Genomic DNA, 17,006 nt, shown 5'->3' on the forward strand with positions numbered 1-17,006 from the left:
TAAAATGCCTTTAAATGTTTACCACATTGGGTCATGTTACACTTCACTCCACAGAGGTGATCTTGGCAGACACCAGCTGGGCCATAAATAATCACACATAACTTGGTAAGATTTGAGAGCGCTCATCTATTATGTAAGAGAAGAATCTTATCATCCATCATTTATTATGCACCATTATCTTGAATGCACTTCATCCAGTCGTGTCCTTATGGTGTGTCCGTCTGCACAGCTCTTCACTTGTTTACCTGTAAACATTGCTGCAGTGAATCAGTGTTTAATTTGTTGCACGTCCAATATGTCTGCCTCTGTGACTGCTGGCTAGTTTATCGGATGAGTGTTCATGACTATGAATATGTTACTCGTGTTGCTCATCTTCGTGCGTTGGTGGGCATTGATCAAAGTCTATACCTGCGGGTGTAGCTTTGGTTATTGACTGACAGACCTAAAGTGTGTGAGTGTGTGAGTGTGTGTGTGTGTGTGTGCGTGTGTGTCGTTGTGGGCAGAGCATGGTTGACAAGCACTAAAAAGAGGGAAACGACGGGGGAGACAGAGTCCGTTTATCAAAGCTAAATAATTACATTTTGTGGTAGAGAGAGGCCACTCGTAATGAACTGATAAAACAACAGTGGGGTCTCCAGATAATCTTGTTTGTATCACCAAAGTGTCTGTTAATTACTCTTTCAGAGCGCAGACATTGGCCTCCTAATAATCCTGCCACTTCAGTCATCAATTGTGGGTGTGGAAACAAACATGTTTCAGGCTTATTAGAGTTCATGGGCAGAAACAATATGAGAGTCATGTACGGGAAATTAACATTTTGTGGACGTAATGTGACAAAAAGATATATAGAACAGTTTACTATCTTAAAACCAAACATTGTAGAGAAGGCACATGTGCTATTTTCTCCAGTGACAGCATGGTAAATAGACCAGAATGCAATGCAACACACAGAGCACTTTACATTTTGAGTGAAAAATATGGCGTTTCTTTTGCTGCTATGCTATCGTCGCTGCTGTCACTCGCTCCACCCAGACAAACACAAAAACACATCTGCGTGCTGCGAGTTCATGCCCGTTCTCTGGTGATTGCCAAATGGCAAATTTAGGAAAGTAGGGGAAAGAAAATGAGAGATATTAAATATCTGTTCCAGCTGAGCAAACAGCTGGAACACCAGGCAGATATTAGCATGTCGTTCCCAACACCTCCTCCTGTTTTAATGTCTTACCTGCATCAACATGATGGTAGCAGGCAATGCGAGCCAAACTCCTGGGAGAAGTGTTCTCAACCATTCCTTGTTCATGACTCATTTAACGAGCCATTCTCGGCCACAATGCGTTCGTTACTGCAACACGCGTGAACCCTTTCCAAGGAATAGGGTTTGTTTGATGAAGGCAGGAAGGATACATCGTTCTTTCTCTCTCTCTCGCTCTCACTTGGTCTATGTCTTGCTTCATCTCTCTCCCTTGGTTTTTCCGTTTGCTGCATTCCACACCTTAGGGTTGCACCTGGCCCGTTAATGTGGCGAGGCACTAAATTCCTTCACACATACTTACACACACACTAACTCACTTGTGACACACGCTTGGCACGACAAGTGGTGGAAAGAGAAAACAAATGACCTCACTGACCGTGAATGTCGCACTGTGACTTATATGGACACACACACACACACACACACACACACACACACATGTGGACTCAAACACTACATACTAATCCATTCAATCAAAAGGTGGAGAGTCAGCTTTATTTGCCGTAGTGTACTGCATTGCGTAGGGCCTCCTACAGCTATTGTGCATGAGTAATGCTCATACTCATTTGTGACAGCCCGAAGAAAAGTCTCTGCATTGGAGTGCATTGGGTACAACTTTTCATCAACGATTCGGCACATAGAGTGCATATAAACTGATGAAAAGACAGAAAGGCGCTCACGTTTTCTTCGGCTGAAGGACAATAGTTACGTACACCGTCTGGCACCAACAATTTAAATCACCTTTATTCGTCCCCTCCCGTGTTGACAACAGAAGAACAGGTCTCTTGTTGACCTGAGTCGCCAGAAAACCAGTGAGTTGGGACTGAGAAGATTTCAGCCGAAACTGAGACCACTCTACTGTAACCAGACAGAGAGCCCCTGTATTCACACACACAATACGCAACACAATGTAATGGTGTGTGTGTGTGTGCGCGGGAGGACCCAGGTAAGAGGCTTTCAACTTTATCTTCCAACAAAAGATGAATCTCTGCCAAACTCAAGCAGCTTATTCTGTGTAATATAGTTACACACAATCCGCGTGGAACGCATAAGTTCTGAAAGCTCCCAGGTTAGGCAAGTCTTTTAACTCTGCGTCTATAAAAACAAAAGGAATCGGTATCTCCGCCCCAGTGTGGGAACTGTTAGGTAATATTGTTAACAGATGCCATACAAACACTGTGCTGGTGAATGAATGCGGGGAGGAGCAAACCTGCACCAATCTCTCTCTACATCTCCAGCATCCACAGAGATCGGCACCGAGTTCGGAGTTTGGAAGGAACGGAACATAAACACAAAGGGCCGCCAGGTGAGCGCATGAGGCAAAAATGCTGTGTGCTTCACTGCACCTGTCTATGGGGGGATTTCTGGACCCCTGTCAAAAGGTAAACAGTGATAAAATATTGTTTTGCCTGAAACTCACTGTCCAGACTGCTTTCTTACATTCATTATTTCCACATGGTCTGCGATTAATTAGAAGTTAGTTGTGCATTCATTTTTATTTATTGTATGGCAACCCTTTCACTTATTAGAGAGTCTCTAGGCATGGCTGCTTTTTCATTTTTAATCAAGTTAGGTTGCAAAGTTAATAATAAGCATTTTCCTCATACTCATTAATTCTGCATCAAATTAGTTTTCTACAACACGATTAGCTTTTTTCTTTTTCAGAGTACACAGGATTATTTGTTTCGAAATTGTTTTTCTCGTGGCGCCATGCTGTTGTGTATTTAACTCCAATTAAAACGCTGTTTATATAGGTTGTAGTTCTGGCAAACACTGAATCAGATTATGGCACACATCTGTTTTAGACTCCGTGTATTTGAAGGAGCAGGACCCAGAGTAACAGAGGATGCTGCTCTCATTCGATATCCTCTGATATGAAATGAAATGGGGTTACACAACACGACTACAGCATCTCTGTTGTCAGGATGGAGGAAACGCTGCAGGCAGACCAGATGGATGTAAAGATGTAACTGACAAATCCAGCCCAAATCAAGGCATGAATAAACTTCAAAAGGACTCTGTATAAACATGTAGTGGAGAGATAAAGCATTACACCGGAGTGAAAATGAACCAGCAAAGGCTTCTCCCATTAGAGATAATTACAACAGTAAAGACAGGAGATTGGGGACAGGGATATGCCTAAATAGCAGGGGAGTCCCACTAGAGCATCCGTGGTTTTAAACAGAAGCTGGCTGGGGAGATAAAGTAAGGACGTGGCCTCTGGCCTCCACACAGAGGGGTCATATGAGGGTAAAGAGAATGTGTTGTATTTGAATATGTTTTCATTTTGACTCCACAGCCCAAGGCAAGGCAAGGCAAGTTTATTTGTATCGCACATTTCAACAACAAGGTAATTCAAAGTGCTTCACATAAAACCATCAAAAGCATCAAAACATAAGGCAAAAGAAAAGTAGATTTAAAAACAATTAAGAACATTCATTGAAACAATAAAAACAGTAAAACATTTAAAAAACAGTGTAATAAATAAAATGCAGTAGTAAAATGCAGAAATGCAGGAAATTGATGAATATATGAATTGAATGTGGTTAAATTAAAGGCAGCAGCAAACAGAAAAGTCTTGTTTTGAAAGTCAAACTGCCTCACTAACATTTCATTTTTCACAATCAACACTTGATGAAGGCACTTGCAAATGACAAGGTTGTACAAAATGTAAACCATATACTTTAGTGTTTCATTTTTACCTCTTTGCTTAAGATTTCATTCAACTTAATTTACAAAATGAGGAAGATCTTGGGAAGATAATAATGAGAATGAATATGAAACAAAAGAAATCATACCCTCTAAGCTAAAAAATAAAAAAGAACTTCTGAAAAGAACTAGAATATTATGATTATTATTGATGTTATCAATATATTTTTTGAATTAGAATTTATCTACATCTTCACTTATGGGTTCTCGGTAATGTGCAAGTTATTTTTCAAAAAAGCAGTTTGTTAAAGTCCCTTTTACAAATGATTAGCAGCTTTATTAAGAGTCTATTTATTGTCCAGACCGATATCACAGTGGCATATTAAAGGACTTAATAGTTGATACAATGTATCAGACAGCACGCGCGCATCTTCCTCCCTTCATTTAAGTGTTACAGACGTTGTTCTCCTCTCAGGGATCCGTCAGCCACTTCCTGATACACCTGTTTGTCAGGTACGACTGTCCGCCCGCGCAGTCTGCACAGTCGCCACGGAGAAACTGAGTCATGACCACGTAGACAATGGACGGAGTGTTTCCGAAGCTTTGACGCAACTTGAGACTTTTATCGTCACGCGAGTGAACCCGTTCCCACAACTTAAAATGCGGCGACCACGTCGATGGAGCGGCTCTCTGCACGTCGTGTTGCTGCTGTATCTTGTCGTCTGTCTCGGTGAGTAAAACAGGCCGCAGCTCCGCCGTGTATCGCGCCTCTGTGTGTTTCAACGCACCGGAGCGAAACTCCGTCGAACTGAACTTTTGTCCCGGGACGTACAGGCTACTAACCGGGCCGGTTTTTTTGAATTCCCTGTAACATGAGCTCACATTTAATTGTTCACGTTTAATTCCGATGCCAACATGAAAACAGTTGATCTACAGCTCAGTAAACACTGTCAAACTCCACGAAGACACTGCCCCGTGTTGTTGTTTTTAGGTGGTTTGCGCAGTCTCTGTTTTAGCCTAATGACTCATTTAAAGTCATACATGTTGGTCAGTTACTGATTTAAATGAGTTGTAACAAGTCAAAATAGCCCATTTAAATACATTACACTGTAAGCTGCCTCCGAGGGGCTACAGGAGCAGATCAGTGCAAGAACATGCTCAGAGGGATCCTGACAGCAGGTATGCGGTGAGTGAAGAGCACTGTCTCTTTGCCAATTGCGTTACAAACATGGCTCTGAACTGTGGGCAGCTGTTTAACTCCCTCTGAAATCCATCTGATCTGGGTTTTGTTGTTGAAGTAATAAAAATGCAGTCATGGCTGCTGTGTGTCTTGGTCAGAGCACAGGGCTGCATTAAAAAAAGATGTTTCTGCAGATTCGTATCATTATGGTTTGTCTTTATTTGATTAGTTTGGGAACATTGTCTGCCAGTAGACTGTGCATTTGATGGCTTCCTTCTCTTCTTTAATTGTTTTTTCTTCCTCTCTTAAATGTTATGTCCATTCGTCTTGTAGAAACTAGGTGTCGACATCACCACTGATGAGCTGCCCGGTCCCACTAATTACTAGATCGACACAATCACGTCTTCAAGTTCAAGAGGCCCCCTCTGCTTGATTTTCCACGTTTACAGAAGAGAGAGCTTTGTTCATGTCGCATCGCTCAAAATGTGGTCAGTGTGAGATGTGATGTATCAGAACTGATAGTCTCTTCATCGTTGGAGGAAAAAGGCAGTTTGAGGCTTGCGCTTTGAAATGGAGGACTGTTTACACCCATGTCCGAATAGCCACACATGTGTATTAATGTCACAAATATAACCCGTTTTCTATGTTAACAGTAAACAGCCAGGAGGGACAATGACACATTTTGACAGTACCTTGTGTTTTTGCCACGCTGGCCAATAGCTAAAGATATTAAAGGCCCCAAGAGGAGGAGTTGGAATGACTTTGGTGATCCTCCAGCTTCTCCAGCAGGTCACAGCTTTCATTTATTCAAGGAAATAGCTTCATATCTACCAGTTGGATTGGTATAATGGTACAACAGATATTCTGTGTCGTGGAGGAAAAGAGTGGTGCATTCATCTTTGTCACTTTGTTGGTTGTGGATATATTATCCTACACCAGCTGTCCTGGCATGCTTGGCTTCTACACCTCTCGAGTTATGGAAATCAACTGAACCCAGTATTTATTAAGAAAAGTGGCTTCATAATGACTCCATGTTATACAATATTGTAAAGCTGTCTTGTTCAAGGGTACAGCCGAGCAAGCCCCTCAAGTATACTTTGTTGGGAACATTGCTCTGGCCGGCCGCCCTTTGAATAACGTGATGACAACGAAAAATCCAGAGACGCATGGACGAAGCTCGATAAGCATGCTGAAGACAGACGTGTAGCGATCGGATACAGGGAGAGAGGCTGGTGAGGAACTTGTGTGGGAATTCCTTCAGCGTTTATCTGGAGGAATTTGCTGTGCCGACACTTTCACGTCACCGCATTGCGGGCATGTATGTGCTGTCAGGTTTGTTTAGTCACTAACTCGCAGTAAGTGAGTAAAATGTCTCACTCACAATGTGTCCTCCTTTCTTTTTGTCCATGAAGGAAAAGGAGGCTCACCCAAACATGTGAATCTGCTCACATCACCTTTCCCTTTTTCATCCTTAGTCGCTCTGACGTCATCTTTTTGTACAATCCTACTCTCCTCCGATCCTCAGCCCCGTCCCCGGTCTCCTCCATCACAGTGAACACCCCGGCAGAGCTCCATGCATCCAAAGGGGACGCCGTCTCATTGTCCTGCACTTTTACTTCCACCAGTAGGCCGACCAGTAAGATGACGGTCGACTGGTCCTACAGGCCCCAGAGTGGAGGGGCTCCGCTGACGGTGAGTGGACATTTATCAGAACAACTGTCAACAAAAATGAATGCTTCTGTGACCGCACTGTACTGTGTCAATGAGAGCTGAAACGATTAGTTGATCAGGATGATAATCCATCTATTGTTTCACTCATTTAAAAATCACTGCTTCCAGCCTGTAAAACATTTGCTAGTTTTCTTTGCACACTGTGAAAATACTTTGAATATTTAGGATTGTTTTGCCTGATGAAACAAGTCATTTGCAGACGTCACCTTTGTGCTTCTGTCAGAGTTGCATAACATGATTTTAAAAACAGGACAAAATCCCCCTCCTAATATATGTTCATCAATTGAAACAATCACTCGTTGCAGCCTCAATTAGTTTTAACCGCTGTAATGTTTACTGAACTGTCTGCGCTGCTAAGTTATTTCCATTTATTTCGTAAGATTGCTCAGGTATGTGACCTCCATGGCTCCCTCTGTACAAACATGACTTGTTTGAGTATCTGGCGGTTTTATTTGCACATTCGTGGCCGGCCTGACTCCTCAGTCTAATGCGTGTACCAATCAGCTTTATTTATTAACGTCACTGCTGAGCTAATGTCCAGGTCTTATGCCCATTCACATTCCACAGCCCAGCCTTCATGTCTTCCGGAGGAAACCCCTGGCTGGTCAGCTCCCGTAATACCCCTCTTCCTATGTGGTGATCTCGTGGTCTTGTTCGAAGTGCCTTTAGATGTTTCCTTCTCAGCCCATAACTGCACTCAGTCCTCCGACCCCGCACGGTCCGCGTTCAGCTTCAGCGACCAAGCCACTACAAATCCACCACATAATTTAAGAAGTTCCATTTGTATTTGAAGATAACCATCGAGTGTGGTATTATGTAATTGCATTTGGACCATGGGAATCCATAGTGTGGTGGCGGCAACCCTATATGCTCTCATTTCCTATAGGAGCACTCAGGAGTTAAGTGGAGGCTAATGTTTTGTGGCTCCGCCGTTATGGAGTGCTGTTGGTTTAGTCATTAAGATGCAGTTGTTTGGCGTGTTGAGGGAGGAGAAGAGGAAGGGCTTGGTACACATTACGAGTGTGTTTAGAGTGCGTGTGCATGTGTGTGTGTGTGTGTGTGTCAGTCAGCAGATTGCGTGGTATTACGCCACAAAACTGGTATTCCTAAGAAAGGTGTGCCGGCTGCTGCCTGAGGAAACGCAGCAGCAGTGCCTGTACGTCCTTCAAGCCAGGACTAGTTTGTTCTCTTTATCACAAATAATAATAATAATATCACAAATAAGTGTGGCAGTTTCTTAACACGGCCCAAAGATGGAACCAAGTCTGGAAGTTTCTGTTTCTAAGCCTTCATTTACTTTCCATCCAATTTCATTAACTGTTCTGGCAGGTTGGTTGGCCGTATATCACGCTGGGTAAGACCATGAATACGCATGTGAAAAGCGCCGTCAGAAAATAAGATTTTTTATTTTTTTTTGCAGCCGAAGCTTCCGTATCAATCTGAATTGCTGCAGTGCTTCAGTGACTTGCATAATTACCTCAGTCCTGATGAGAATTCATGAGCGGAGAGGCCGAATGTTCAGTCAAATATCAGCCGGTGGTAATTGGAGGAGTTGGCTATTTAATTGAGCGGAATATGGTTAATAAATCAATTAAGATGATTCAGTCGGGCACTGTTTTAAATCTGCCGAGTCATTGGACGCTTCTGTCTAAATCATCGTCTGGAGTTGTAGAATGCTTTGCCCCCGGGCGAGAACAATCCAGAAGCCTTGGCCGTGTGGGAGCATTTCCCATGACTTTAAAAGGATCACTGGGTCCAATGTGTGTTTCCAGACTCAGCAGACTCTCACGTAGTCACGGACTTCAAGCTGCTCTCATGCAGGCCGAGGTTTGCCAAGTCCTCAAATGATCAGCCAGGCCTACGATCAGTCCCTCGGACAAACGCAGCTGAGAGACTTTGTAAAACCGTAAAACTCTTATCAGTGTCCCTGATTGTTCAGATTGATTCTGTGTTTGCTTTCGCTTTTTTTTTATGCCTCAGTTTATTGAGAGGCCATACACAGTTATCTATGTTGACATTATTCCTTGTGTGTAATTCTACTCTCTTCACATACTGTACAATACCGAGGTGTACAGATGTTTTAGAACCCAGTGCGATGCCATGTGGAGACCGGATTATCCAAACACTGATTTGACACATTTGCAATAAGATGGAAGTTTATTTTTCCTCGTATTTTCATGTATAGTACATGACATATAATGTTAGAAGATCATGCCCTTGGTTGCATGTCGGCGTCGGTGACTGTGACTGTGTTCGGCCACGGCTAATCTCGCGCTCTGCTGCAGCAAACTGCATAATATTTTGGGTGGCCAGTTATGGCTGCATGCTCAAGGACTTCTCGGGGTTGCGGTGACTCACACTTTTCTGTAAACATCTCTTATTTCCTGTTTTATATCACCATTGACAGCCTGCTTTTATCTGCTCTGGCAAAGTGCTTCCACACTATTGTTTGTAGTCGAGCATTGAGACGTACAGCCGTGTTTCTTTCTGCGAAAAGATTTGTTGGTATTTTGGTGGAAAATGGCTCTTGACGTTGAGAACAGACGTCTCGGGAGCCGCGTCTGTTTCTGCCGCAACGTCACTCACCTACCACTTTGGTGCTTTTAACTAAAACGAACCAGTAGATGCGTTTTATATCTGCGTAAAAAAAAAAAAAAGCGTTCAATGTTGATAAAGCAGCACTGCCAGTCAATCCATCTGCGTTTATCTATAAGTTAATAGAAGGGATTCTGTTGTCCTCAGCTGATTTCTACTTCAGTTCATCAAATCCCTGCAGCCGTCTGCAGCAAGACAAATGTGTAGAGAAATCCGCAGCATCCGATTTGAGAAGCCAGAGTGCAGTGCAATTATCTGCAGCGTCCGCTGTAGAGATGACACCAGGCTGCTACAGAGGAACCTCACGCATCAGACTGGTGCATGAGAACTCTTGTGAGAGACCTTGGACTACTGGAGCTCATTATTTACGTGCACCGCGGCCGCCTTTCCGTTCCTTTAGAACACATAAATCTGCTGTTCAAGTTTTATTCGTGAATACATTCAGAAGCAAAATGCTGCAGTGTCACATTTTAAGATCTGTCGCCATTTACAGTGTGAAATCCAGAAACATTTTGACTGAAGCAGCATCGTGTTGATGCGATCATGTACACTGCTTCACGAAACTACTTTTAATTCTTTGCTTCAATCATCATTGCACCATCTCGGGGGTTTTCAACCTTTTGTAGCTTAAGGCCCACGAGCTCCAACCTAAATATCCTGCTCCAAAAGTTGCTAAATCGAGCAAGAAAGTCGGCAACACTGACAGCCCGTCCCCTCATGCTTCCCTCAAAGGGCACAACCGCTTATTATAATTATGGATGTGAACAAATCATAATGAACTTCAACAACAAACTAAATTGTAAGTACTCTCAGATGTTCTGTTGCAAACCAAGTCTACGGGTACAAATAACGGGAACCTGATAACGCGTATTAAACACAAACTCTACTCTCTGAGTTTACTGTGTGAAAAACATATATTGTATCTCTACGTTTCCATTTCCCCTTCTCCACCCACACACACACACACACGGCACACACACACTCAGGATGTCATGTTGGGGAGAGGTCTGGGTCAGCTTGGCGTGGGAGTAACGACGAGCTGGAGTCCGCTCTTGGAAACACAGACTTATGTGGTAAATGTTAAACTGAATTCAGATTTGGAGATACCTGTAGTTCTGAATTTCTCTCTCTCAGCGAGACTCGTGCTCGCACACATGCATGTTCTTGGCCTTGTGCTCGATCAGAATTTGATTGGTATTTCTTAGACTGAACAGGCAGCGCTCTTCACTCTGCTATCAACGATATTGCCAAGAAGAAAATGTCCCACCACCATCTGTCCTGCCACCTGTTGCTCAGACACTTTCCCTCAGGCAGAACAATTACAAGTTAGATTGAGGAGTGATGATGGTTCTTATTATATGCAGCCTGAAGAAGAGAGCTGATCGTTGAGATACAGTTTACTTCGGTATTGCTTTCCAGATGAGACTGCTATTCATGATGATGAATGCATAATGCATCACCGTTTTGTCACTTTTTTTTTCTTCCCTGAATCTTGCCGTTGATCACGAAGGCATCTACTGTGAGTTATTTCTCCTTCCTCCCAGCACCAGGAGACGGTGTTCCAGCCTCGCCCACAGCACACTCTATTCGACCGCACCCATATGTTTCATGCAAATAAAATGTATTGTGTATATATTTTTTCTCCCCTCTCCAGTTTTTCCACTTCTCCTCACGGGCGTTCCTTCCGCCCGACGGTCAGTTTGCGGGCCGCATCCAGTGGAAGGGAGTGCCGGCTCGCGGGGAAGCTTCCATCTCTCTGATCAACGCCACGCTGAAGGACAACGGGACGTACACGTGCTCCGTCAGAAACCCCCCCGACGTCCACGGGTCGCCGACCTCGCACACGGTGCTCACCGTCACTCCTAAAGGTACGATGGTGCACGCATGCAAAAAGTGAACAAGCGGCGCCCATTTCTTCACACAGTGTCATAATTCTTCTTCTGCATATTTAACCTTTTTACATTTGGAGTTCCTCCAGTTGCACGCACACTTGAATGCCTGTAACTTAGCTGGACTCTTCTGATACTTTCTTTACAATAGATCATATTTATCGTTCTCGACATGTATGATCACGATCACTGCTTGTCCTCATTTCACCTCAGGTGTCTGGATTTGGCTTTTTTTCTCTCTTTCTCGCTATAAATTGCATACTGTGTATATGAGGAGAGAGGCCTGAGAGGAGGAAGTTTAACATTCCCTTGCCAGCCTCATATTTTTAGGTAGCAGCCTAATCCAAACATCTATTTGGTGTTTGTGTTAGCCTGTCATGATGTTAGCCATATTGGCTCATACATCGTGGCCTCTGTGTGCTTTCAGCAGACTGTAGATTGGAGGCGGGGATGTAGTGGAGGGTAACTCACCACATCGAAGTTACAGATCTTTACAGATCTAAATGTTTCTGACCGAAATAGATGATGATTAAACTAAGATAAATGACGGCAGGGGTTCTTTTTGTTCGGGTTAACGTAGATATAGCGCGTTCATTGATGAGCTTTGGAGCTGCTGTTTCCCTCTGGTTTATGCTAAGCTAAGCTAACCGGCTCCTGCTTCAGCTTCATATTTACCACACGCGTAAGAGAGGCATCGATCTTTTCATCCAACTCTCTCGAAAAAACGCATTTTCCTTTTTAAGTCGTTTTTTTCATAATTCATAATAGTTTTGTCTTGTTTTGGTGGTCGTCATATTTCCGTTACTAAATTGGTGATTATTTAATGCTAATAAGACGCATGTAGAACTGCTGTATGTGGTGTACGTGTCCAGTTTGTATGTGTAGGTAATGCGTGTGCTGGTGAGTGCGGCGTGACGCGGTTGTCACAAACCAGCTTGTTAAAGTGTTTCTAATGACCTCACGTCGTCGTCCCCAGTGCCCAGCATTCGCTTCTCTGACGTTGGGGTCCTCATGGCTTTCATCCTGCTCCCCTCCGCTGTCATCACCCTCATTCTGATTGGACGGATGCTCTGTCCCAAGAAGCAGCGCAGCCAATCGAAGGCTAACAGATCGCCCATTGAGGTCACAGAGGGGTGAGTAGATTTACTCAACCAATCACTGCTGTGGTCTCCTGGGGGCAATGCTGGTCATTGCAGGCTTTGATGGTTATAAATGTGCATCTGCAATGCTAATTTGATGAAGGTTAAAACAAGAATTTAAGTGTGAGTTTAAGGTTTGATTTGATTTCAGCTTGTTGTAGAACGGCACTGTGAATCAGTGAGGAGTCCAGTAATAAAACAAATCTGCAATTAGCTGATTTACAGGCAGGTTCTTAGTGTAGCAAGTCCGTCCCTGTGGTTTGAAGTCACACGGGAGCTGTGCTTGCTCTTTTGACTGATGTAATACCGGAATAGAAATGTTAAACAAACCAGTGCCACTCTGTAACGCATGTTTAACAGATTGCACAAATAACACGGACAGGATTATTTGTGCAGCAACTCTAGCTCTCTTGAGGCCCGGAGTTTTTGTTTTTCATTATGTAAAAAAAAGTCGATTCGTTATTTGGGACCACGCTGCAGCGACATCATTGCCTTTTCCGTATATATTGAGGTACTCTAAATCTGCAGCACTGCCAGAATCTCTTTTCCGTTTTTCTTTATTTGGAGTTCCCAAAACCACAGTGAGATGATCCTGTTACAAAATGCACTGAAGTATAGTCCGACAGCAGGACATTGGGCACATTTCTAAGAGAATAGTGGGAAACCTGCTTATTCTCTTTATTGCCAATAGTTGGATGAGAAGATGGATACGACTCGCTGTGTGTGTGTGTGTGTGTACAGGTAAATACTGAGTATAGAGATGCACCGGTCGACTGGCTACAGGGCGACATTTACATGTGCCTCATGATGGTTTTACATTGTGTACACACACACACACACACACACACACACGGCGGAGTTTGTTAACCTCGAGCAGGGCCACGCTAGCTGTTTCCAGCCTTTATGCTGAGCTCAGTAAATAGCTGCTGGCTCCAACTTTAGGAAAGCTAATTGGCAAATTTCCCAAAATGTTAGAATTGTGAGAATTGGATTCCGTCATTGTGCTGAATTGAAGTAATTATTTGGCGTAAGTCTGTGAAAATGACGAGCTGTAGCTTGATGCGTTTGTGTTTAGAGCAGATATGAAGCACAGTGTCAAAATGTAACCGGGAGGCCTTTTTCATGTGATGATCGTCATTCCTAACCATGTGTGCTGTCCGTTCTGCTTTCATCAGAGAGGAGTACGGCATCCACCCAGAGGAGCCCAAAGCAAAGAGGGCCACGTGCTGTGACCTATATCTGAAGGTACGGTTCAGAACGTCAACCCATAAATAATTTAATAAGACATGTCTGCCAGATCCATGTCACGTTAAATTTGACATGCCCTCTGTCTGACAACAGGACTTCAGGGTTTATAAAATAGATTTTTCCAATGGAGTTGTTTTGTGTGTCTGACTGTACGTAGCTTTATCTGACTCTCTGGTTTTCTGGTCCGTCCAGGACTCGGAGGATGAAGACGAGTATTACGACCAACAAAAGAGGCCTCCTGCGGATGACGAGTATGCCGAGTCTCAGTGCTAGACAAACCCTGCTGGTTGGGAGCCGTAACTGCTTAAACCTGCCGGTGCCTCACACGTGGGAGGTACTGAATGCAAATGAATGCTGGATCCATGTCTTCTTTGCCACAGTCAACCACTGACCCATTCACTTGGCTGATGTTTAGTCTTGGTGGTGACCCCTTTGGAATAATAATTTCCTGAATTATACCGTTGACTACAAGCCTCTAAATGTTCTAGGGCAAGCCAGAGGGCTTAGTTCCCACATTGTAGAGCTTGTAGTCTTGATGAGATGGTGTCTGTTTGCTCTGTCTAGACAGGTAAGCAGCTAGTGTCATTCTGTCAGCTCCCACCTGACCCTGTACATGCGAACACAAATGAGCACTATGTGTATTTTTATATCGTGATGATTTATGTGTGTCACTTTCTTATTGTGAAGGAGACGGATGCGTTTTTTTTTTTGTCTAATTTATTGCCTGTGTCAAGAGTGTTTATATGAAATCTCTCTGCCTTTGTTGAGCTGGACTGGAACATTTCTGTGCTTAATTTCTGTCCTATTCTTAATATTTTGGACAGAAAACAAATGCTTTGATTTTGAGTCGGCTATGACAACATAGTACTGTTTATGCCATACGTTGTGTGTACAGTGTTTCTATATTTTCAGTGTCTGTACATTACTGTACCGTGTCATTATTTCAATGTGTGTCACCTCAGTATATTTGATGTCTGAGTTTGGATGTGGTGTTTCACGGATGAGATGATTTCATGTGACAGAACATGATTGAACCTTTTGTTTTGGATGCACAGCTTTGCTTTAATTACATTATAATAACATCTTTTTGCCTAGAAGAAGAGTTGAGGATCAGATTCTTCTGGCTTTGTGATGGATGATCATGATTTTTTTTACAATGGTTCTTCCAGCGAGTTAATAAAGACACTTTGCTCATTAAATTGGTGCAACTCTGTTAGCGAACCGAGACGGTTTGTTGGTAAAGCTTACACGACCACCATTTTCTCCTATGCGCTCTCTTTGTTTGATCTTTTGCACTATTCATGAACGTTCTTAAATACTCCTTTTTAAAAGTCATCGGGACAGACTGGAGTCTCACAGCGTCACTCTCGCTCACAATTGCGGCAGCATCTGCTTCATCTGCGCAGCCGTGTGGCTCTTGAGTCGTAAAGAGACCGAATAAAAACCCTCCAATGAAACGCACAGTAACCCGTAAGTCCTCATTCTGTCTCGTTTCTTTCCCATTCCTCATTCAGCTCCATTCATGCCCTCTGGGTTTTAATAATGCACACGCTGCTATGGTGAAACAATTATCATTCCTGCTTCATCTGAACTACCATGGCAACAGCTTACTCATGTCAGACGGGGACAAAAAAACTAATATTTAAAATATTGAAGGAAGAAAAGCTGCAGCCGACTGCCTGGGCTCGGTGTTGGGGAGGGGGTCATTCTGAAGGAATATAATAAAACTGAAATGCAATCGGTCGCGTTTACAGATTTACTTATCAATGCAGGTCTGCTCAGCGTTTCTTTTTCTAAATGTTCTATTAAGCCAGAATGTTTGTGTTTCATCAACTTAGATTCTCTCTTTGGGTTTAGCAGAGAGGAGGATCAGCGCTGTAGATTTACTTTATTTATCCAAAAGTATTCTGGCTTCGTTCCCGGGGGGGGAAACAAACGACTTTTTTTGCAAGACTTTCTCTTGAGTCAGCACATTGTGTCTTCATGGAATAACACCTGTGTGACATTGTGTGAGTGCAGCTGGGTTGGATGTAGAGAGTCCTAGAAGTGGGACACCTGGTCCAATTTCATTACAGCTGGTGGGAAAAAGCTTTGATTTCCATCCTCCGGGTCCTCTGCTGTCTGAGACAAGAGAGGAACGACGGCTGGTCAGCAAGTTGTTAATGGCTAAACTAAATGTTCAAAACTAGACATTAGCTGTAAAGCAAATACTTAGGAACGAATAACAATGCACAGAGGCAATGCATCTGCTTCCTGATGACTCAGTTAATGAGTTTTGAATATTAGTTGCATGTCTACCGTGAACAATGTCGAAGGAGTCACATACTTGATGCTGACATCTTACATTTCACAGTGAAGGTGTATAAGAAAGAAATGTAGAAAAAAGATCAATGGATGTATGAATCCATGACACTTTCCCTTTGACACATTTAGTTGTGTTCTCTGATGGGATGGCGCTACATGAATACTAATTAGTTTGAAAATAAAGGAAAAGAAAACGTCGTAAGATAGTGGAGATATGAAAAAAAGAGAGAAGAAAAAAGTATGTCGTGTGTGTGTGTCGATTTATGCAAATACATATTTTCCTTCCCAGTTATCTGTTCTTTTACGCTGAACTGGCCACGGATTCATCGTCCTATTTCACCATCCGGGCATACAATGGCTTCATTGTGATTCTTCCTTTTCTGACGTTTGGTCGAATCAAACTCCTGCTCACTGATTGGAAGTCGTAGTTCCTCTCCAACGATGCTCAAGAAGATCTACTCGGCAGTGACTCATCTTCTTACGTGTGACATTTTGGCAACTTTTCCACTTATTGTGTCCCTCCCACTGTCACTGTAGCGTTTAGCCATAATCTCACCAATTATGTATCACTTAGCATTACTTTTCTGGTAATGCCAGTGTTTAGTGGTGAACTTGTGGTCACAGTCTTGAGACACCAGACAGAGCTTCCAAACCGATGCATACCGACTGTCCGTCCCTGTATGTTGTGTTACATTTCCATTCCTCTCTTACAGATGTTTCTGTTTGATCTCTGCACTAATGAGCTGGTCCGCCAACTTCGATGGGCAACATTTCATGTCAGATACGGCAGATCTGTGCAATTATTTGCTGAAAGAGTCTGAACATATTATGTATTGCACCTCGAAGATCACACATAACCGCTTGACATAAAAATCTTTCTGCATATGTGTAAACCTGATGTAGCCTGGGCTGCCTGAGTCTTTGTGCTTGTATCTTATGTCCTCCTTTTTGTCAAAATGTGGATGAAATCCTCGCAACCACTTTTCCACATCTTCATAACGGACAATTAATTGATTGTA

At 43.2% G+C, this 17,006-nt stretch overlaps 1 protein-coding gene across 1 annotated transcript; it reads left to right on the forward strand.

Moving 5' to 3' along the window:
• The first annotated feature begins 4,409 nt into the window (after positions 1 to 4,409).
• Positions 4,410 to 15,049, forward strand: mpzl3 (myelin protein zero-like 3). Its single transcript, XM_079271749.1, has 6 exons — positions 4,410 to 4,631; positions 6,607 to 6,773; positions 11,062 to 11,275; positions 12,273 to 12,429; positions 13,611 to 13,680; positions 13,876 to 15,049. The coding sequence occupies exons 1-6, from the start codon at positions 4,562 to 4,564 to the stop codon at positions 13,954 to 13,956; spliced, it is 759 nt and encodes a 252-aa protein (XP_079127875.1). The 5' UTR covers positions 4,410 to 4,561; the 3' UTR covers positions 13,957 to 15,049.
• Positions 15,050 to 17,006: the final 1,957 nt, after the last annotated feature.

The sequence above is a fragment of the Melanostigma gelatinosum genome (genome assembly GCF_949748355.1).
Source record: "Melanostigma gelatinosum genome assembly, chromosome: 7".
Classification (NCBI taxonomy): domain Eukaryota; kingdom Metazoa; phylum Chordata; class Actinopteri; order Perciformes; family Zoarcidae; genus Melanostigma; species Melanostigma gelatinosum.

Bases quoted from the DNA above. Each gene is read 5' to 3' on its own strand.
- mpzl3 (XM_079271749.1), top strand. From the start codon at position 4,562: ATGCGGCGACCACGTCGATGGAGCGGCTCTCTGCACGTCGTGTTGCTG. The intron at 6,774-11,061 runs GTGAGTGGACAT...TCCCCTCTCCAG, and splicing joins GTGGAGGGGCTCCGCTGACG to TTTTTCCACTTCTCCTCACG. The intron at 12,430-13,610 runs GTGAGTAGATTT...TGCTTTCATCAG, and splicing joins CCCATTGAGGTCACAGAGGG to AGAGGAGTACGGCATCCACC.